General features: G+C 37.6%; 1 protein-coding gene across 1 annotated transcript; it reads left to right on the plus strand.

The window, feature by feature from the left end:
- Window positions 1-3,401: 3,401 nt before the first annotated feature.
- On the plus strand, window positions 3,402-18,351 carry cpn1 (carboxypeptidase N, polypeptide 1). Its single transcript, XM_087794087.1, has 9 exons — window positions 3,402-3,797; window positions 10,434-10,630; window positions 11,327-11,482; window positions 13,295-13,471; window positions 13,546-13,657; window positions 16,523-16,662; window positions 17,634-17,733; window positions 17,812-17,930; window positions 17,997-18,351. Exons 1-9 carry the CDS (start codon window positions 3,560-3,562, stop codon window positions 18,105-18,107), a joined length of 1,350 nt encoding a protein of 449 aa, XP_087650213.1. The 5' UTR covers window positions 3,402-3,559; the 3' UTR covers window positions 18,108-18,351.
- The last annotated feature ends 877 nt before the right edge of the window (window positions 18,352-19,228 follow it).

The following is a 19,228-nucleotide window of genomic DNA, read 5'->3' on the forward strand; positions in this document are numbered from 1 at the left end:
TGCGTTCAGGTACCATCAGTGCCGTTGGATATTTAAGATGTTGTCCTTTAAGCAACGAAGAAGAGGACACTTGTTGACTCTTATTTAAAGTAAGTGCTGTATCAAGAATCCATCGAACAAATGGTCCGTTGCACATGTGTGTCATTGCAAACGGCCCAATTTATTCTTATTATTTTTCAAGTACTCTAGCAGTAGATGTCTCTCAAAAACCTACTATGGCTCATTTTAACTGACTGTAGGCTGGTGCAATTAAACCTCTCAGCGCTCCTGCCTGGAAGCCCAGAGAAATGGGCGGCGCTTACGGCAAAGAAAGCAGCTTATTGGTTAATTTACTACTGACACCTGGCTGGTCCAATGGACGTTCCTGAACCGCGAAGTTTCAGTGAAGCTAAATGTTAGCTTGGAATAAAACACCAGAGTGAAAGTTTGCCCGAAAAACCACCGAAGAAGAGAATGAGGAGTGTCTTGACATATACAGACAACTGACCCAAGGTTCTTGTTGCATGGACGGGAGAAAGTAGCGAGATGAGTCGGAGGAAGTAGAACAGGTAGAACCGCCATTCGTTTGTTATTTATCAAAGTCATGTTTTGTTAAAGTCCTGTTACTGAACCAAAAGTGCAACAGTTGTATCAGTAAATATCGCTCGTGACATGTGTCTTCACTTTTACATTCAGCACCTAATAGTTGTCATCGAACCGTTCATACAGTAACATGGCGCCCCCAAGCGGTGACACCTGAGAACTTCAAGCTCGCCTCTCAACATTTATATAATTAGAGAATCTGATTTTGGTTTCGGATTGGATAAAATCTTGAAATATTGTTGTTCAGAAGGGAAAAGGGCGTTATTTAATCTGGTTGGATCTTAGTTTGTCTATGTTGTCAAAAGTTTTCAGTAGAAGCTGGAAAAACTTTGGCCCCCAGAAATATAATTCGGAAAGGGTTTAAGCATTTCCAGGTCAAAATAATTTTTTCTTGTAATTATTTATTTTCTTGACTTGTTTTTCAACTGTTGCAGTGATAAAGTGCAAGAAATAGACTAAGCATTTTAGTATAAGAAAGTAAAATTAAACTAAAATCAAACTGTTCCCACTTAATAAACATAAAGAGTTGAATGACAAACAAAATTCAATGTTCAATATGTATGTCCTTTCTCACTTCATATAAATAAAACAATAATAATAATTAGAAATTAACCTGTCAACATAATTTCTAACCCCGATTCTTTGGTTTACTATTGAACTTTTAACCTTTTTCAATTTAATAATTTCAAAAAAATATAATTACACAATGTATTTGTAATATGTCTTGGGTCAGATGAATGGTCATGAAATCAATAAAGACAGAACCAGATGTTTACGTTATGTTTGTGCTTTGTCTCTAAATAATAAAAAACACTTCAAGTGACTGACACCAGTTTTTTTTACACTCCAGGTTGTCCACGTTGTCATGTGTTGTTCCATTTAGACAACCAACGATCTTGATTTGTTCATCTTCAAAAGGTGAGTCCGGATCAGGTTGATTGATTTGATGTCTTTATGTGAATCAAAGCAGATTCTGATCCGACCGGTGCTCTTGTCCAATCAGCTGCTGTGTTGCTGGGCCGTAGAGAAGTCTGGACAACATGCTTTGAGTTCAACTCCGAACGGTAAGTTTCTTCAAACTTCACTTAGTCATGCAGAAATGCACATTTTATGTTGAGTCACAGAAATGTTATCCTTATTAAAACTACACTTCCGAATCAATGAAACATGTTTCCTGGCACTACAGCACATTTAAATATTCCAAATATTGTTTTCATTTTGTCAAAGAACATGTAGTACATTTTTTCAAACACTGTGTGGCAATGTTGAGTCATAGATTATTATGTCAATCGATTCCATTTAACTACATAAACGAACGATGTATTTTATTGTGAAATATGTTAAACATTTGCAATATAAATTAAGAAAAACATATGTTATTACCGTCCAAAAAAACATATACTAATTCTTCCTTTCTAAGTGGCATTTTCTTTCACTAAAAGCAAGACTGCAACATAGAAATAAGAAGAAATAAGAATAAATTAATCAAAAAACGTATCCAATAATCAATAAGTTTTCATAGGCTTACATATATTTATATTCAACAGATTCTTCCACGTTTACGCCTCAAAAGTCCTGTTTGATTTATACTTATTTGACAAGTGTTAATCTCTTGTCTGTTTCTAAATAAAGCTTCTTAGATAACCACCGTACGTACATGTACGTTTAGTAAACTGTTTTAATGTAGTATATACTGTCATCGGTATAGTTGTGTGTCTTATTTGTAATTATCTTGACTCGACAAAGCATTTTCAGGTCAAGCTAACTATCTTTGCCAAATATCAAATATGATCATTCAATGTTATTGTATGTAAAGTCTTGTCAATTATTACGTTAACATATATTTATCACATTATTGCGCAAAGGTTAATGGATGTATCTTCTAAGTAAAGGCCCTTCAACTAAGAAACTAAAGTATTTTCAAATATATAATTGAGATTGATTCATTTGAGTTGTCAAGAATCTCATCACTAATATAAAATGGTGAATTCAGAGGGAATAGTCTGACAAATGCAGGAAGAGATTAATAAAAACTCCCTAAAAAGGAATGAAATTCCTTCAGTCTGAGCTGGTATCATTGCTGCTCATTCAAGATAACGGCTCATCTGTCTTTACTTAGCCTAATCCTTAGTGTTGTCTTAGGTTTTATGTTGGCATAAAAGGGTATAAAGAGTCTTGCACCAGCTGCTGAACAAACATTGCAGTATTTCTTTTCTCCTCCACACTCTGTGGTTCAATTTGTCTTTCCAAGAACTGTTGTTCTCACATGTTTGGAAAGTTTTGCATTTGCTCAACATTTCCATTTCTCTACAACCCTGTCATGCAGTTGCACAACCGATGAAATGAAGGGCCTGCTCTAATATGGATTCTTGGCATCTGAGTGTATCTTAAATTATTCAGTCCAACAACTATGTTGGTCTGTGCCTTTTTTTTTGTTGTTGTTTTTGTGAGTGGAGAGGTAGCTCTAGTCCAAAGGTTTGTGGCATAGTTCTTGCAGACCATCCACACTGAGGTGTTGACTTAAGATAATGAATGGGCTCCAGGGGGTTACAACCCTCCCGTCTGTTTTGCTTGAATCCTCGTTCAGGACTCGAGACCCGGGAGCTGAGTGACTGAATTAAAATCCTGGAGAGAGCAGCAGGGTTTCCTTCCAGAGGCCGGCGACTTCAAGCACAGGCATTTCAAGTGGCAATAAAAGCAACTAGCATGTACTTGTCAAGGACTCGCATGCAAAAAAGGGGAGGGCGCAAAGCAGCTGTTGGAGGAGGAGGGAAAGACAAAGAAGGAGCAGGGGGCTGTCCTTACTTGCTCTTGGACAGCAAGGCTGGATGTGGGAGGAGGCAGAGAGGTTGCCGAATAAAGAAAAGGGAGAAGGAGAGTAAAAACCAGCAAATACTATGTGTGGTGTGTAAAAGGTATAAACATCTTTAAAGAGGGAAGTGTCTTGGAAGCCTCGTCTTCTTCTGAACATAGGATCATGGAGCAGGGCTGGACTCTCCCTTGGCTGGCTTTGCTCCTGCTGGCTCTGCTCGGGCTCCCCGGAGCGTTGGGTTCGGACTTCCAGCATCACCGCTACGAGATGATGGTGCGAGCATTGTTCGCCGTGCAGAGCGAGTGTCCCTACATCACCCGGGTGTACAGCATCGGGCGCAGCAGGGAAGGACGACACCTCTACGTGCTGGAGTTCAGTGACAACCCGGGGATCCACCGACCATGTGAGTCGCACTTGACTGTTTACTTTGAAGCGCGTTGATTTGCAACAACAATAGTGCAGAGGAGAGAAAGCATGTTTGTGCAGACGTTGTGGTCAGAATATTCCACAGGATAAAATTTAGATGGACTGACGTGTTTTGCACGTCATTAAAGGAAGTCAAAATCTGCAACCAAATGAGCCTGGAGGCGAATTTTTAAAAGTGTATTTCTCAAGTATGTGGGTGGATTAAGGAGTCTGTAAAAGGATGAGCTGGCCTGTGTGAACGGCTCAGGTTGGAAAAAAAAGTGAGCGAACATCTGTGATTCATTTAATACAGTTGCCATCTGCACTGCAAAAAGGAGAAAGTTGGGGGGACACTAAATAGTTTTCTCCAATCCACTTATTCAAATATCAGTGACTTGTTACTGTTTAAGTTGATATTATGGGGTTATCAGTGCATAAAAGTTGGTAGTTGTCTGCAGTTTCTGATCAATACGTTCTATTAACACACAGGTACGAGTGTGAACAATGGGCTTCTATGCTCATGGCTTTGGCTCACTTGCCAGCAGGGGTCCCTGAAAAGGGGAAACATAACTAAATAAATAAGACTCTTGAACAGAGCTATTTCGCAATCTATGATTAGTTTAACACATTGGATGACTTTAGAAACAAAGACAATATTGTTAACAATGTTTTTGTTTTATTTTATTTTATTTTTTTATTCATGCTGTCAAGAAGTCGCAAAACATATATACAGTATAGCTGGAAAAGACAACTTATTACTTGAGTTTAGCACTGTTATAATAGTATTGTTAGACCAGAATTATTACGTACAACAATAATACATGTATAAAACTATATTTATTTATTATTTTTTTTAATAAGAAGAAAAAATGCAAAGATTAAAGTGAAAATGTGGTTTGACTTAACCCTCGTGTTATCTCAGGAGACAATCAAAACAAATGTTTGAGGTCTCACTTGTGTTGTCTCCGAGTCAAGATAAGTGACCTCCACCACTGCATGTGTATTCATGGGAGCCAGGGAGGTCGTTCCCCTTTGACCTAGAGACCACACAAGGGATACCGCAAACACATTTGTTTCCGGGTCACCTTGACCCCGAGTTAATACAAGGTTTGAAATGGCAATGGAACATGAGACGTGACATGATAATGACAGTTCAAATTTAACTGGGAGGGAGTGAGGGACACATTGGACAGCATGCCAGTCCATCACAGGGCACAATAGAGATTTTTATAATTCAAAATTTGAAAGAGAAGTTATTTAATTTGAATTAAACGAACACTGTCATCACTATATCTCTGATTAAATGGCTCCTCAAACCGACAGATTCCAGGAGTGGGATTGAACAGATTCTGTTGCCAGGTGACCATTTCATGTCTCTGATTGGCTGAGCATCTCGATTCAAAGGGGGATTTTTTTCGCCCAACAAGGAGGACGTGATGGACAAGAAGCAATTTTTCTTAAAAAGGTTTTTATTTAATTTTTATTTATTTAAAGTGGGAACTTATGGTGAATTGTAAAAACTCCACTTCTCCTAATAGAAAGGCGTTAAACAAGTAGACATTATTATTATATTATTTTTATTATTAATTCAAGTAAAGGCAATCCTATGTCTGAAGGTAAACATGACGTATCACTTTTTAATATATTGTAAATATGATTAATCAGAAATGATGCTGAACATGCTGAGCTAATAACACCAGATTCACATATAAATAACCAGATTTGGTAATGACTTGTTGCAGAATATTCTGGTGTAAATAGTGATGATGGGCTTTCGAAGGTTCATCGTCCTATTTGTTAAAACTTAGTTTAGTTTTAACTTTAGTTTTAGTTTAAAAAATATGGTCAGGTTTAAGTAGAGCTGTGTATTGGCAAGAATCTGGCGATTCGATACGCATCACTGTACACGTGTGACAGTACGATATATTACAATATAGTGCTTATTTCAAAGATACACTTTTTCTGGCTTTTACAACAAAGAAATGAGCAAATACTTCCTATAATCAAATGTGAAAGTGCTTGTAGTAAAGGGCTTCTCAAAATATTAACAAAAAATGTAAAATTATATTAAAAATTCTCTGTTAGTGTTTTATTTTTAAACTTTAAACTTTGTTTTAAAGCCAAAATTAGTCCAAACATCAGCTTTAAAAGCTGCTAAAGCCTGGTCTATCCATTCTTTTTCAGTCATTGCTGCCATTTCGCCAGTTTTGTTGTTACTTCGGTACAGAAGTGAGGAAGTGACGAATGATGTCAACTAGTTGCCAGAGGTTTTATTTTACCACACAAACAAACGCTGTGAATATTTGAGTGTTAATTATAAAATAAAACATCGAATGATTGATTTTTAAAAACACCCTATTTAAATATAAACCATAACATAACTTTAAATTAAAATAAAATGTTATTATTCAAAGATAAGAATAAATAGATTATTTAGATTATGTATTTTTTTTAAATATCGATACAGTATCTGGTAGAAAAACATCTCTTTTTCGTTGTATTAATATTTTCTTACACCCTTAGGTGAGTTTATTTTTTTAAATATTTAGCAGTGCCATCTAGTGGATTGTGAGAACAAGGTCAGTGCTTCATGAAGCTTCATCAGCTTCTACTAGTCTAAAACAGAGTGTGGTCATTTTGTTTCTCCCTACCATTGAAAGATGAGGTGCCGCTGTGTAGAGAATCCCGATTCGATGAGCAATGCTAGCTTCATGCCCATGAAATACGGTTGACCCCAAAATGATTTGCTATCCAAGAGTCACGGAAACTGGATTGAGAAGTATATACCAGTAATTGCACACGTTATGGAATTCTTAACACACACAAATTAAGAGAAATTTAGATTTATTTCTTACATTATTTGGTCTCTCTCTCACTATTTTCACACGCCCCTTTATATAATTTACTTTTAGAGATCTATTATATACCTCTATGCTGACAACAAATACATGATAACGTACAATCTATAATAAGAGTTATAAGTCACATTTATCCTCTTATTTTCCAGTAATGTTTTCACTCGAGTGTGCCGCTTCCTCGTTTCACACATTCTCTTGACATCATTTTGCGTCGGTGAATATTTCATAATCGTGGATACATTAAATATACATCAGTTCCTTCAGTGAAAAGTCAGCTGAGCTCTATCGTCTATTCTTAGAACATCCAAACAATCCCATTGAAATTTCTTCGATTTTCCTCAGAATATTTCTCCAAATACCCTAAACTGAACATGTTTTGCGTGGATTTGTACACGTTGACATGTTTTCCAGTAAGGTTTGCCAGGAGCCGAATAGACGGGGCTTTGAATAAGCAAGTTGTATTTAATTATTTGAAACGATTGAAGAGAGTTCAGAGAGAATTTTAGAGTTCAACACAAATTAAGCAAAAACTGGAAACATCTGTTGGGGAAAGATAAAATTCAGAGGCAGGAAAAAACTTTTTTTTTTTGGTTTCATTTCACAAATGTATGTTTGGGGATTATACAAGTTTAACTACTTATTTCTTGGTTGAACACTGTTAGAACTTGATGCTTTGGTTTTTCTTTGAACACAGAATCAATCTTTACTGTGTTACCTTTGATAAAAGTCGAGGGGACAGTATTTGTAAAACAACGATCGACAAAAAAGAGTCCAAGCATGTGTCACTCTCCGGAAATACTGAGAAAGTCAGCTGCCACAAGAGCTTCCAGACCGTGCTAGAGATAAACAAAGCTTGGAACGAATCTTCTACACAAGAAGATATAAACAACTAGCTCACAGAGAACCATCTGACCTGACATCATCATGGAGAAAGATAGGACGCAGTTCAGTCGCTCAGCAGTCCATTTGAGTTGAGTGCTCTGGTAATAAACATCACATGGGAAATGTATTTATACATTTATATTGTTCCTACTTACAGGAAACATAAAGCTCAATGTGAATTAGCCAATGTTATAGCACATTCCTTGTATGATTATACTGTATATTTTGGCTTGTTTTAGTTGGTTTTCCTTGAAGATTTTAAGTAAAATACTCCTGTGGGGGAGAATAGCCCCATATCTACGAGGAATGAACTTTTGGCGGACTCTCAATTGTTTCTGCCGTTTGCACTTGCACTGGTTTCCTTCAGTAGAATAGAAGGATGTGAGCATGTCGGCCTGCAAGGTGACTGAGGGTAAAAACAGGAACTGAGTACTTTTAGTTGAGGAGTGCCTTCAAGTTTCTGGGTTAACCCCCTGTTCACCCTTTTTAGGGAGTTCTTATCTTTCACATTTCTATGAATACGTGTGCAGTAGCACTGAAAAACTCTTAAATCAGGATATGTGTTGACTTTTGTGTCCATAAATATTTAAGATTAGATCAAACGTGATATCTTGAAATAACACAGACACTCTAAATATTTAAGAGTTTCATTAGGTGCCAACAGATTAGTTACATGGTAGCAGTTCAAGGGTCTTTGAATACCACAAAATTGACCGATGAAGAGACCCCAGTAAACACGGATCACTACACTGATGGAATCTTTGCAAAGTTTCCCCGCAATCAGTGAAAGATAACAACAAGAATGTCTGCTAACTTTTTTCAATTCATTCAATCAGATTGTATCTCATGTTCCTCTTTAAGCTGCACTCATTCATTAAGGGATGCAGATCTTGACCAGAGTAAACTATAAAAGTTGAAGATTATTATTGTATAAAACTCATTTGGGGCTCAAAGGATTGAAGCCAAACCGTGTGATAAGAGATAAAATGTAGTTTACAGTTATATATAAAGAAATATGTGTATAGGACAAGTCTCTCCAATTTTCATAAATTAGGTAAATGTATAACATTTATAAACTGTTTCATTTATTTTGAATGTCACTGAAGTCACCGGGCGGATGGGTCCTATCCAAGCTAGGCCGGGGACGCCCTGTAGAGGTCGCCATACTGTCCCAGGGCACACATGGATTCATAACCATTCAGTTGTGGAGTTAAACATGCAATAAAGGGGAAAACTTACACAAGCTGGAAGGGAACCTACAACCTCTTACAGTGATAATTTACCACCAAAAGTATTTCTCTTGAAATTGTCAAGAGTATATTGACCATGGTTCGTCTCCCGTGTTCCACATTCTGTCTGTGTCTCAATCTGCAACCACATGTCTTCCATCAAGTAAATCCTCCTCCTCCTCTGATCTGTTGTTTCTACGTTGGTTGCCATTTTGTGCGTCTCAAGTGTCTCCATTCAATGGCCGTCTACCCCAACCCTCCCTTTTCTCCTTCCCTTCTCTTGACGTGAAGACGCGTTCGCTTTTACTTGGGTGGTGAAGCATGTTGAAATGTTTATTATTCTGTGAAAGCCAAGGCAGAGGTTGGTCATAACTGCATATATACAGTACCCAGCGTGTCCCTCTATGAACAGACACCCAGACCATATGTTCATGCCTCTTAGATGGTGTGGAGGGACTGGTAAAGACCATCAAGACAGGATAGGAAGAGAACGTTTGGCCTGTAAAATTAACTATTATTTAAATATTTGATCTTTTATTGTGAGCAAATTAACCTGTCTGGTAGTAGAGGTGGGATATTTTGCCCGAGGCAAATCAGTGCAACATGTAGGAAGTGATGTATCTGAAAACCATTGAGAATGTTACTTAAAAGAATAAAAAATTACTAGTCAAAACAGATTCAGATGTTCAGCCACACCCGTGATTATTTGAGGATGGTTTCCACTGTTTTTTTGGTGCCTGATAATTTTCTCTTTTATTTGAGCTTTTATGTGACTGATAACTTGTGTTCAAGACCAAACTTTTTCCTCTGCTGCTTTCTGGTCTTCTCCAGCTTTTTTTTTCATATCTGTCCTCAACCTCTTATGGTCAACGTATTGATGTTCATCTCACACAATAGATTTGTTTATTTTTACTCACTCTCCTATCAGCTACTTCGATAATGATAATATACCATCAAGTTCTGCCTTTTTCTCGATCTTGAATACTATGTGATTTGTTCATTAAATTAATAAGATATTAAAACACATTCCCTCAATCATTTTTTTATTACTCTCGTCCACTTTTACTTACTTACTTGGCTCAACTAAAGGTGTCATATGTGTCTCAAGGCTGATGAAAACATGTTTTTTGGTGTATAAAAAGGGGATCACAAAAGTGGGACACAGCCCTCAAGAGAGCAGAGAGGGTAGAGTTGTGAAGTGGAACAGTTGGGGCTGAAACAGACCACAGATGTTTGCAAAAGTAATTTGACCAAAAAAATTATTGTGGATCTGAAGCTAAAAAAGAATAATTCAGGAAAGGAAGTGCAGCTCTGTATAATCTGGAGAAAACCTTCCCCTGAACAGTTTTTTCAGGGGCACAAGGACCCAGAGTGCACAACTAGGAGATTAAAGGATAACCTTGAGGGCAGGACGACTTATTTATACTGCTCTATCAGGGGGTCATGGTGTTCAGTTTCCTCTCAGCAAAACATTCGCTTTTCTGAACCAGCAATAAAAGTGGCTCAAACGTGACCAGAAGTCTACATGTGCGTCTGCTTGTAAAACCTAAATGTGTACGAGCTCCTGCTGTCTAAATATATCATGTCGGCATTCATCATCTCTTTGACTTTTCACCTTACCCCCCCACACACCCCTCAATTTACCCTCTCTGCTTTATCCCCCAGTGGAGCCTGAGGTCAAGTATGTGGGCAACATGCACGGCAATGAAGTCCTGGGCCGCGAGCTGCTCATCAAGTTGTCCCAGTTCATGTGTGAGGAGTATCGAGCCGGCAACCAGAGGATCATGAGGCTGATCCACGACACACGCATCCACATACTGCCCTCCATGAACCCCGATGGTTACGAGATCGCTGCTGAACAGGTAATGTGGCTCCCCGGAATCCCCTTCAAGGCTTCGAAATACCTCTCTTGAGATAATAAATGGCAGACATTCTCCTCATTTTCCTGAAATAAACCTCAGTGTTTTTCTTGTGACTCGCTTGTTGTGTGAGAAATTCACTTTCCAGAGCGAGCACCAAGATATGTAGTAATTATACAGGCCATGAAACAAAATCCCCCCCGAAGCACATTTCATACTCCTGCTGTTTCTTCTCGCAATGAGACTGAACATGTGAGTGACGACAACAAGTCAAGGCCTTACAAACTGATACTTAACTCGACATGTCTAATCAGAGATGCTGAAGGACAGAATAGCTCGACAGCAGACTGCGAGTGATGCTTGTCTTTCTGAAAGTCTGATTATGGCGTATGAACTTTCTTGTGTTGTCTCTCGGTCAAGGTGACCTGCAACACTGGATATGTCGTTCACCTTGACCCAAACACTACACAAGGGATACCTCAAACATATTTGTTTTCAGGCCACCGAGTTACCTTGACCCGGAGTTAACACAAGGGTAATGATCTTGAACTATCTTGGGGCATCAAATAGTTTTTTTTAAATATTTCTTCCAACTTCAACTTTGGTTATTGAGTACAAGGAAAATGACACAAATTCACAGTAATGTCGAGGCCAATACTATACTATAGTAGTCGTAATGCGTCATCTGTGGGTCAACAGGGTCCCGAGTTCAACGGCTATCTGACTGGCAGAGGGAACGTCCGGGATGTTGACCTCAACCGTAACTTTCCGGACCTCAACGCCCTCATGTATTACTACGAGAAGACCAACGGACGCAACCACCACCTGCCGCTGCCGGACAACTGGGAGCAACAGGTCAGGAACTGCTGGACTGAAGACACTTGAGATTTGAGCAGATTTTGAAGAGGCTTCCTCTGGCTTTATTTCTTTCACTTTGGAAATGACATAAGACCCTGCTGGAGCACTGCATAAATATTTTTTTTTAGATAAAATATTTACAGTCTAGACTTGAGATCTACAAAACAAAGTCTGGAAGAATGGTCTCGCCTTTTCTGCAACTATTTGAGGGCCTTGTGATAATCTTTTCAATGTGAATATCATGAGAGAAGATTTAAACCCTGGGGATGATCATTAATGATTAGCAACTAGATGTAGCTTCATGAGGTGTTCATTTTCTTGTGCACAGTATGATGTTGAGCTTTTTTATTCAGAACAAAGCTTACATAATACTTTTAAAGAACATCCTTCAAAAGATGGAGCATCTCAGGTTCAACATTGTAAACATTTGAACACGAAAGTTGGTGCTTTTTTTCCACGATTTTCACATGCCCAATTAAAAACAATATGTATTTGATTTGCACAGTGAAAGCTGCTGCATATTTCATTCGCATTCCAGACCCAGAAGTTGTTACTTTACAGTCCATGTCTCAGTGGAATTAAGTAGATATAACAGATGTTTTACCTCAGATGATGATGTGATCCAAACTTTGTTTTTTACGTGAGTGAAACTTTTTCCTCCTTTTGCTTAAAACCCACCACATTACATGTTACATAGGGAAGATTAAAAAAGTAAAATGTTGTAAAATATATATAAGTCGTCTTTATCATTACCAGTAATACATGATTTATTAGAATTTAATTATAAATGGGTAGAGATGAACCAAAATTAAAATGTGTGGTTGGCCAAATAATATTATATGGCTGAAAATCAACGTTTTACATTCATAATTCTTAATTTCTGACCCTTTTTAAATATCCCTGCAGACTTGACTTTTGGAAAATCAACAACAAAGTTTTAATTTATAATAGTCCCATAACAGAATGTCCTTAACATTGACAACTAGACTGAGAGAAGGACTTTTGATCAAAGTCTCATCCAGTGCATGGATGTGGACAAAGAACTTGTGCATACACAACAGACTCTGTCGTGGTGTGGCCTGAGATAAACAGAATTAATAGTATAAAACATCTTTGACCCTTTTCATTTTACTCTATAAATCTTCTCCTACTCAAGTATTCTGAGAAATGAATGAGTTTGGTTGATGGATTAAGATCGATGTCAGAAATCTTTCTCACAGTGACCAGATGAATGGAATTGTGTTCAAGTGTGTATCTTGTTGTCCATCATCAAATACGTTCAGATTTATTTGCAGGCATGTGTGTCAGTGCGTGCTACACACCCTGCATGTATATATGGTTTGTCATATGTCACTCATCACCACAGTGGCGTGTCTGCTAACACAGAACCGCTGGTCATAAACATCTGCCAGCTTTCCAAACAGTCTTCTCGGGTTGGTAGTGATGCGTTCAAGGCCAGAGTGACAAAGCTGGTCTTTGTTTATTGACCTGCGTTCCTCATTCAAGCTTAGCTCTCGTCTCCAATTGGATGTATAGCTACAAGCATGGTTGCACTAAACTGAGGGGTGAGGGGGGGTTAAGAGCAGCTTAATATTGAAGAGTGGTTATGAGTGGATGACACAGTGTAATATGATTCTGAATCGACATTCTCAAACCTTAATACATTTTTTGATTTAAAAGAAAAGCATAAATAATAAAAGTTTGGCTCAAATATGTTAGTATCCTCATAATACCTTTGTGTGACCTGATTTTACTGAATGAAGCCATGTTTATATTTGAGAAAATAAATGCATACACACTTGTTCTCAGGTGGAACCGGAGACCTTGGCTGTCATCAAATGGATGCAGAGCTACAATTTTGTCTTGTCAGCAAATCTTCACGGGGGAGCAGTGGTGGCGAACTACCCTTTCGACAAATCAAGGGACCCCCGCATCAGAGGGAGGACCACGTACGCAGCCACGGCCGATGACAAGATATTCCGAAATGTGTGTTTCCCGTGAATTTATCCTTCCCCAAATGCCATTATGAAACCATATCATGTTTGTGTTTGTGGGGTCAGCTGGCGAGGACGTACTCGTACGCTCACAGCTGGATGCACAAGGGCTGGAACTGCGATGACTACTTTGATGAGGGCATCACCAACGGAGCAAGCTGGTACTCGCTCTCCAGAGGTCAGTGCCGACATCTCACCATTGATTCTTCAATGTTTCATAACATACGAGCAGTAACTTTCAGTTCCGTCACTGCTGTAACAGCTTGTTGCCACCCTGTCACAGCAGGAGGGTTTTTACCTTCAGGGCTACAGCTGGACTCTCCTGGTTCACTCGATTATATGAGGATTCCAACATTGAGCAATGAGTCGGTACATGATGGACATTTCTATAGAAATAAAAACAAACTAATTCTTAATTGTACTTCAGTAAGTCTGGCCCGGTTTATTCTATAAATGCTAATCTTGAATTGTATACAAAAACGTAACATATCTTAAAGCATATAAATGAAGCCTCATTTACTAGAACAATCTATCTCTGTAGATGGTTCTGATTCAGCAGATTATCCTGTGAGCTTTAGTATTTAGATTTAATATTCATGTATTTTAATACAATTTCTATATTATTCATCTTGAGCCCAGAATTTGAGAAACGCATATTATTTGTTTTATCTTAATAACACACTCCAATCTAAAAGAGACTTGAATATGTTTAAAAAAAAAAGTGTTTGGTTCTGCCTTGGCAAGTTGTTAGTATGTTCAGCCTTTTTTTAGGTTAGATTTGTTAGGAAAAGGGACTCTCTTTATTGTTTGTTTTTCTTTTATAATTGCCTATGTAATCCTTTGTTTGCTTTGGTTACATTCTAGCAGGCAGGACTTATTCCATGTGACAAAAAAACTTGATCTCACTCTTTGCACTGTCCTTTCATCTATCGCTTCTTTCAGCTGCTTCCACAAGCTTCTGCTGGCGATAGGCAGGACATCATATCTGACCTCAATTTTGTCCTTTCCTTCTTCAGCTTCAATTAATGATAATAATGATAAAACACTTCTACACATCGAATTCTGGAATTTTTGCATTCACTGAAGAGTAAATACTGTCATATTTCCACTCTTCTATTATATATATATATCCCTAACACATTTAATCCACTATATAATTCAGCAGAGTTAGTTGTTTTCCTGCACAATTTTTAAAAACAAATTGTCCCAACATATGACTATTCTCCTTCCTTAAAGTTGTGCCCTTGCTGACTATGCATTATATTTGAATTGAATGTAATTTTCAAAGGTAGTCACAAACTATTTTAGCCATCTTTTATGATGCATTTCTTTTGAAAATTGTGACTATGGATTAGTACCAAACGTGTCCACAAGAGGGAGGCAATAAACCATGATTGATCAAATTCAAGAGAAAAAAATGGCAGAGATTGAACACAGATGTCTTTTTCCTCTTCCACTTTTGTGGGTCAGGTCGTGGTCTCTCAATCTCTAGGGTAGCCACCCTATAGAGAAGACTAATTTAAGCCAATCTTGTTCTTTAGGTCATATAGATAATGGGGACATGGATCCATTACAGCAAACATCTCAAAGTAAACAACCTGAAGGGTTGATAGCCAACTCAGAATCAGAAACTGAAAAGGTGACCCTAAACATCATCAGTTGGTCACCAGGCTAACGGTGTCTTTGACAGAACTTAAGATAATACAGAACAGACAAATAGAAAGACCTCCTTGAGGACATAGAAGCGAGACATGATAAGTAGGTAATAGTTGAGGCATTGATGGTTGGGAGCGTCACAAGAAAAGAACTGGACGAGGGGTACTGTGTGTGCAGGAAAAAACAAATGGAAAGTATAAACCAGGAGCATCAGAGGTTGGTTTAAGCTCATTCGACCATGAGGAGAACAACCTTCACAATGTCTGGACTCTAGACATAATGGTTTGAGTTGAATCTTGTTGTTATTTTAAGGAACAAAAAGAGGAAGATTAAGAACCTAAAGGACAGCTATGAGCTTGTGGGACTGAAGGGTAATAGTAAGCTTAAGATAGTGCTTATGTCTGATGGCTTGTTGTACCCAAATGTCTTTAATAGGATATTTGGTGTTTGGGATGCATTGAAATGGATCATTTATTAGAAAAATGTTATCAAAATTCTGCTACTTCTCCATCCGTCTATCTGCTACTGATGTTGGAAATGACACACATTTCCTTTGCTTTCAGTTGAATTATGTTTTTAAGTAGTAATTCAGGCACAAATACTTGACATAATGGTGTCGATGCAGTGGTTTCTGATGACCATGAACTGTCAAAATACCAAACCTTCTCTTTTGACTTTTGCTTTTCAGATAATATTCAAACTCACAAGCAGACTTTTTCAACACTTTGCAAAGGGCTGACAGTCGGTTGTTAAGTCGTTGAATGATTGACTGATTCATCTTTGGAAACAGCTGAAGGCTCGATCCACGTGTTGAACGGGGCGGAGAGACAACCTTGGAAACATTTCAAGTATCAACAAATGGCATCTGTGAATCACCGAAAGCATTTGAGTCGCGCTCGTCACTCATGTGACCTTGTCTTTCTGGAGACATTACAATATTGCAACAGAGACAGCAGGACGGTCTGCAGCGTAGACTCAGATAAATGCTTCTCACAGTCTTTTGTTTTTTGTTGATGAAGTCTTTTTTATATACAGTGAAGTTTCTTCGTCAGTGAAGTACTTGTACCTTTGTTTTTCTGTTTGAGCGTGCGTGAATGTCAATGGAGATGGTGAAATAGAAACTGTGCTTCAGGGAAAGCATTTGATGCTGAACTTTTCTACCGTCAGTCTTACTTATTACTGACTTATTACTGCCACATAGCCAGTAATAAGTCAGACTCATTCCTGTCAAGGGTTGTTTACAAAGCTCTTTGATAAGTCCGCCATCACCACTATCTCATGTATTGGGAGAAGGACTAATGAACAAGAAATTGTGAACCTGGAGAAGTATAACTGTGCAGCTGTATTGGTGAGATGATGCCTGATGTTCACCTCGACTATGTTGCAGGTATGCAGGACTTCAACTACTTGTACACCAACTGTTTTGAGATCACTCTAGAGCTGAGCTGTGATAAATTCCCTCCCGCGTCTGCACTGCCCAGAGAGTGGTTGGCCAACAGAGAGGCTTTGGTCTCGTACCTGGAACAGGTCACAGACACACACACACACACACACACACACACACACACACACACACACACACACTCGCATGAGCTCGATGATAGTACACAAAATGAATCATAGTGAGCTAATAGGGAGGAATACACATCACAGTAACTGACTTTTTATCTCTGATTTTGGCACAGAACAACAACGAAGATCCAAAACAAATTTTTATCTCACTTACGTCATCGTCTGTGTAGAAGTGCAGCTTAAAACTCAACAGCTCAACAAATATCTTTATTTCTTAAGTACAGTTTTTAGCATCTTTACTTTACCCAATTAAATTATTTTGTGTGTATTTAGAACGTATAATATATGAATTAACTTTCTTAAAGACCACAATAGTGTTATCAGAAAACATGGCAGTACTATTGGTTGAAATGTGTTATTTACCAGTTTAGGATTTTTATTTTATTCAGTGTTTTATGCTTTATTTGTAATTTAATTTTTTAGGAACTCTGTTATTTAACTGTAATATAAACTTTGTTCTTGTTCTTATTTTTATTATTTTATTAATTATCGTCTGTATTGCTGTGTATTGCTATTTGGAAAAACAATTTCAATCAATCAATAAAGTTCTATCTATCTATTTATGACCATTTTTATTTAATATGTTTTATCTGTAATTGTCACTCAAACCTGATATATTTGTTTGATATTCTTGTCAGGTTAAAATCAAATGTATTTTTTATTATTAATCATTATGATCTATTCCGGAAGCTGAAAAACAAAAATATATAAAAAAAAGTTTCAGGTGTTTTTGTTAATTGTTTTGCCCTGAAACTATAAAGCATTAGACTGTATTAATTAAGCTGTTATTGATCTGATATAAGCATGTTTGTAAACACAATTGAATGTTTTGATGTTATACATTTTTGTATAATGACCATTATTATGACTTTTGGACTAGAACATGATTTAGTTGTGTAGTTTAAATGTGTCTCCACCTTCTTTAGGTGCATCAAGGTTTGAAGGGGATGGTGTATGATTACAACAACAATCCCATCGCCAACGCAGAGATTTCCATCGCCGGCATCAACCATGACGTCACCTCTGGTCAGCTTCTTTCCCGATGAGTCAAAAGATCATTTAATGTATCAACATTTTGATTGACTTTATACGATGCTGACCCAGGATCTGACGGAGATTACTTCCGCCTGCTGTTGCCGGGCACCTACACGGTCACAGCCTCGGCTGCCGGACACCTTCCTTCGACTAGTACTGTGACAGTGGGGCCAGCTGAGGCCAGCCAGGTAGAAGTTCCTTCAACATTATCGTTTTTCTCTTTCATTCTGAGACCCTCGTGTTTTCTCTTGCAGCTTAATTTTTACTTGAAAGTTGCGCCGAAACAGAACCTGAAAGGGAAGCACCACCATAGCAAGAAGAACCTGTCGTCTCCAAAGGCTCCCCTGAAGCTGGGTCCGAGATGAAACCCCCACCTGCACATACGCCCCACATATTTAAACACACAATTCTTCTGGGTGAAATGAACACACCACTTGTATTTTTTTGACTCTATATTTGTAGTCACACAGCTAAATGACATGTCTTTCCTTGGTTCTGTACGTGTTGCTCTCATATTGTATTTATGTGCTGTTGTTCACAGTGTTGATACCAAGTCAATAACCTGATTTTTAAACCATAAAGTGTGGAAATAAATGTTGTTACTACACACTGATGTCATTCATTTACCTTGTTTTTATTACATTTTAAGCACATTTCGATCAGGGGAACTCCATCGTCTTGTTTGTTGGGTCAACTTATTTGATCTTAATACATTAGGTCACTGACCCCAGAAAGGTCAGATCCATGTTTACAAAACAAGAGCTTTTATGTTTGTTCTTTATAAAAAGTATTCTTTTAAATAAAAGGCAGAATTCTGAGTTGACTACAATGATTAAGAACACGACTCCATTAACAACTGATCATAAATTATTAATCATTATCAATTTATTTTATTTGTATTTTTAAAATACACTTTTAACACTAGTAAATAATTAAACCTTAAATATTTATTCTTATCACAAAGCTCAATACGCCATGATTTATATTTATCAAATAATCAGTATATTGTTCTTATGTTTTGTAGATCAGTATAACAAGTGCAACATACTTAAGCCATGCAGGTGTTTTAGTCTGTTTTTTATCATTGTTTTATCTTTTTTTCTTTCCAACCAAATTAATAATGTTCCCTGCGTCACCAACTATAGAGTGGTAGACGTTTTCTAATGTAAATTGCTGTAAAACACCTGCTGGTGTATCATTTAGTCCTTTTAAAATTAACTGAAACTGAAACAATGGCGCAACAGAGAATTTGTAGTTACACTGTTCAGACACTGGGGGAGCTAGAAACAAGATTATAATTATTTTTAAAGCCTTATTAAAGTTTTCATGTAGCAATGTTAAATCAAAACAGTAACAATTGAGTCTATAAGTTATGTTAATGTTCTGATTTAACATTGCTTCATGAAAACTTAAAGGGTTTAAAAGGGTTCTTTTATTTTAGCTGATCACTTTTTATATTGATTTAACAGTATTATTGGTCAAATTG

This window comes from Callionymus lyra, chromosome 6 (genome assembly GCF_982586985.1).
Source record: "Callionymus lyra chromosome 6, fCalLyr1.hap1.1, whole genome shotgun sequence".
Taxonomy (NCBI): domain Eukaryota; kingdom Metazoa; phylum Chordata; class Actinopteri; order Syngnathiformes; family Callionymidae; genus Callionymus; species Callionymus lyra.

Excerpts from the sequence above, each read along its gene's own strand:
- cpn1 (XM_087794087.1), top strand. The coding sequence starts at position 3,560 with ATGGAGCAGGGCTGGACTCTCCCTTGGCTGGCTTTGCTCCTGCTGGCT. Across the intron at positions 13,472-13,545 it reads ATGACAAGATATTCCGAAAT|CTGGCGAGGACGTACTCGTA; the intron begins GTGTGTTTCCCG and ends TTGTGGGGTCAG. Across the intron at positions 13,658-16,522 it reads CTGGTACTCGCTCTCCAGAG|GTATGCAGGACTTCAACTAC; the intron begins GTCAGTGCCGAC and ends ACTATGTTGCAG.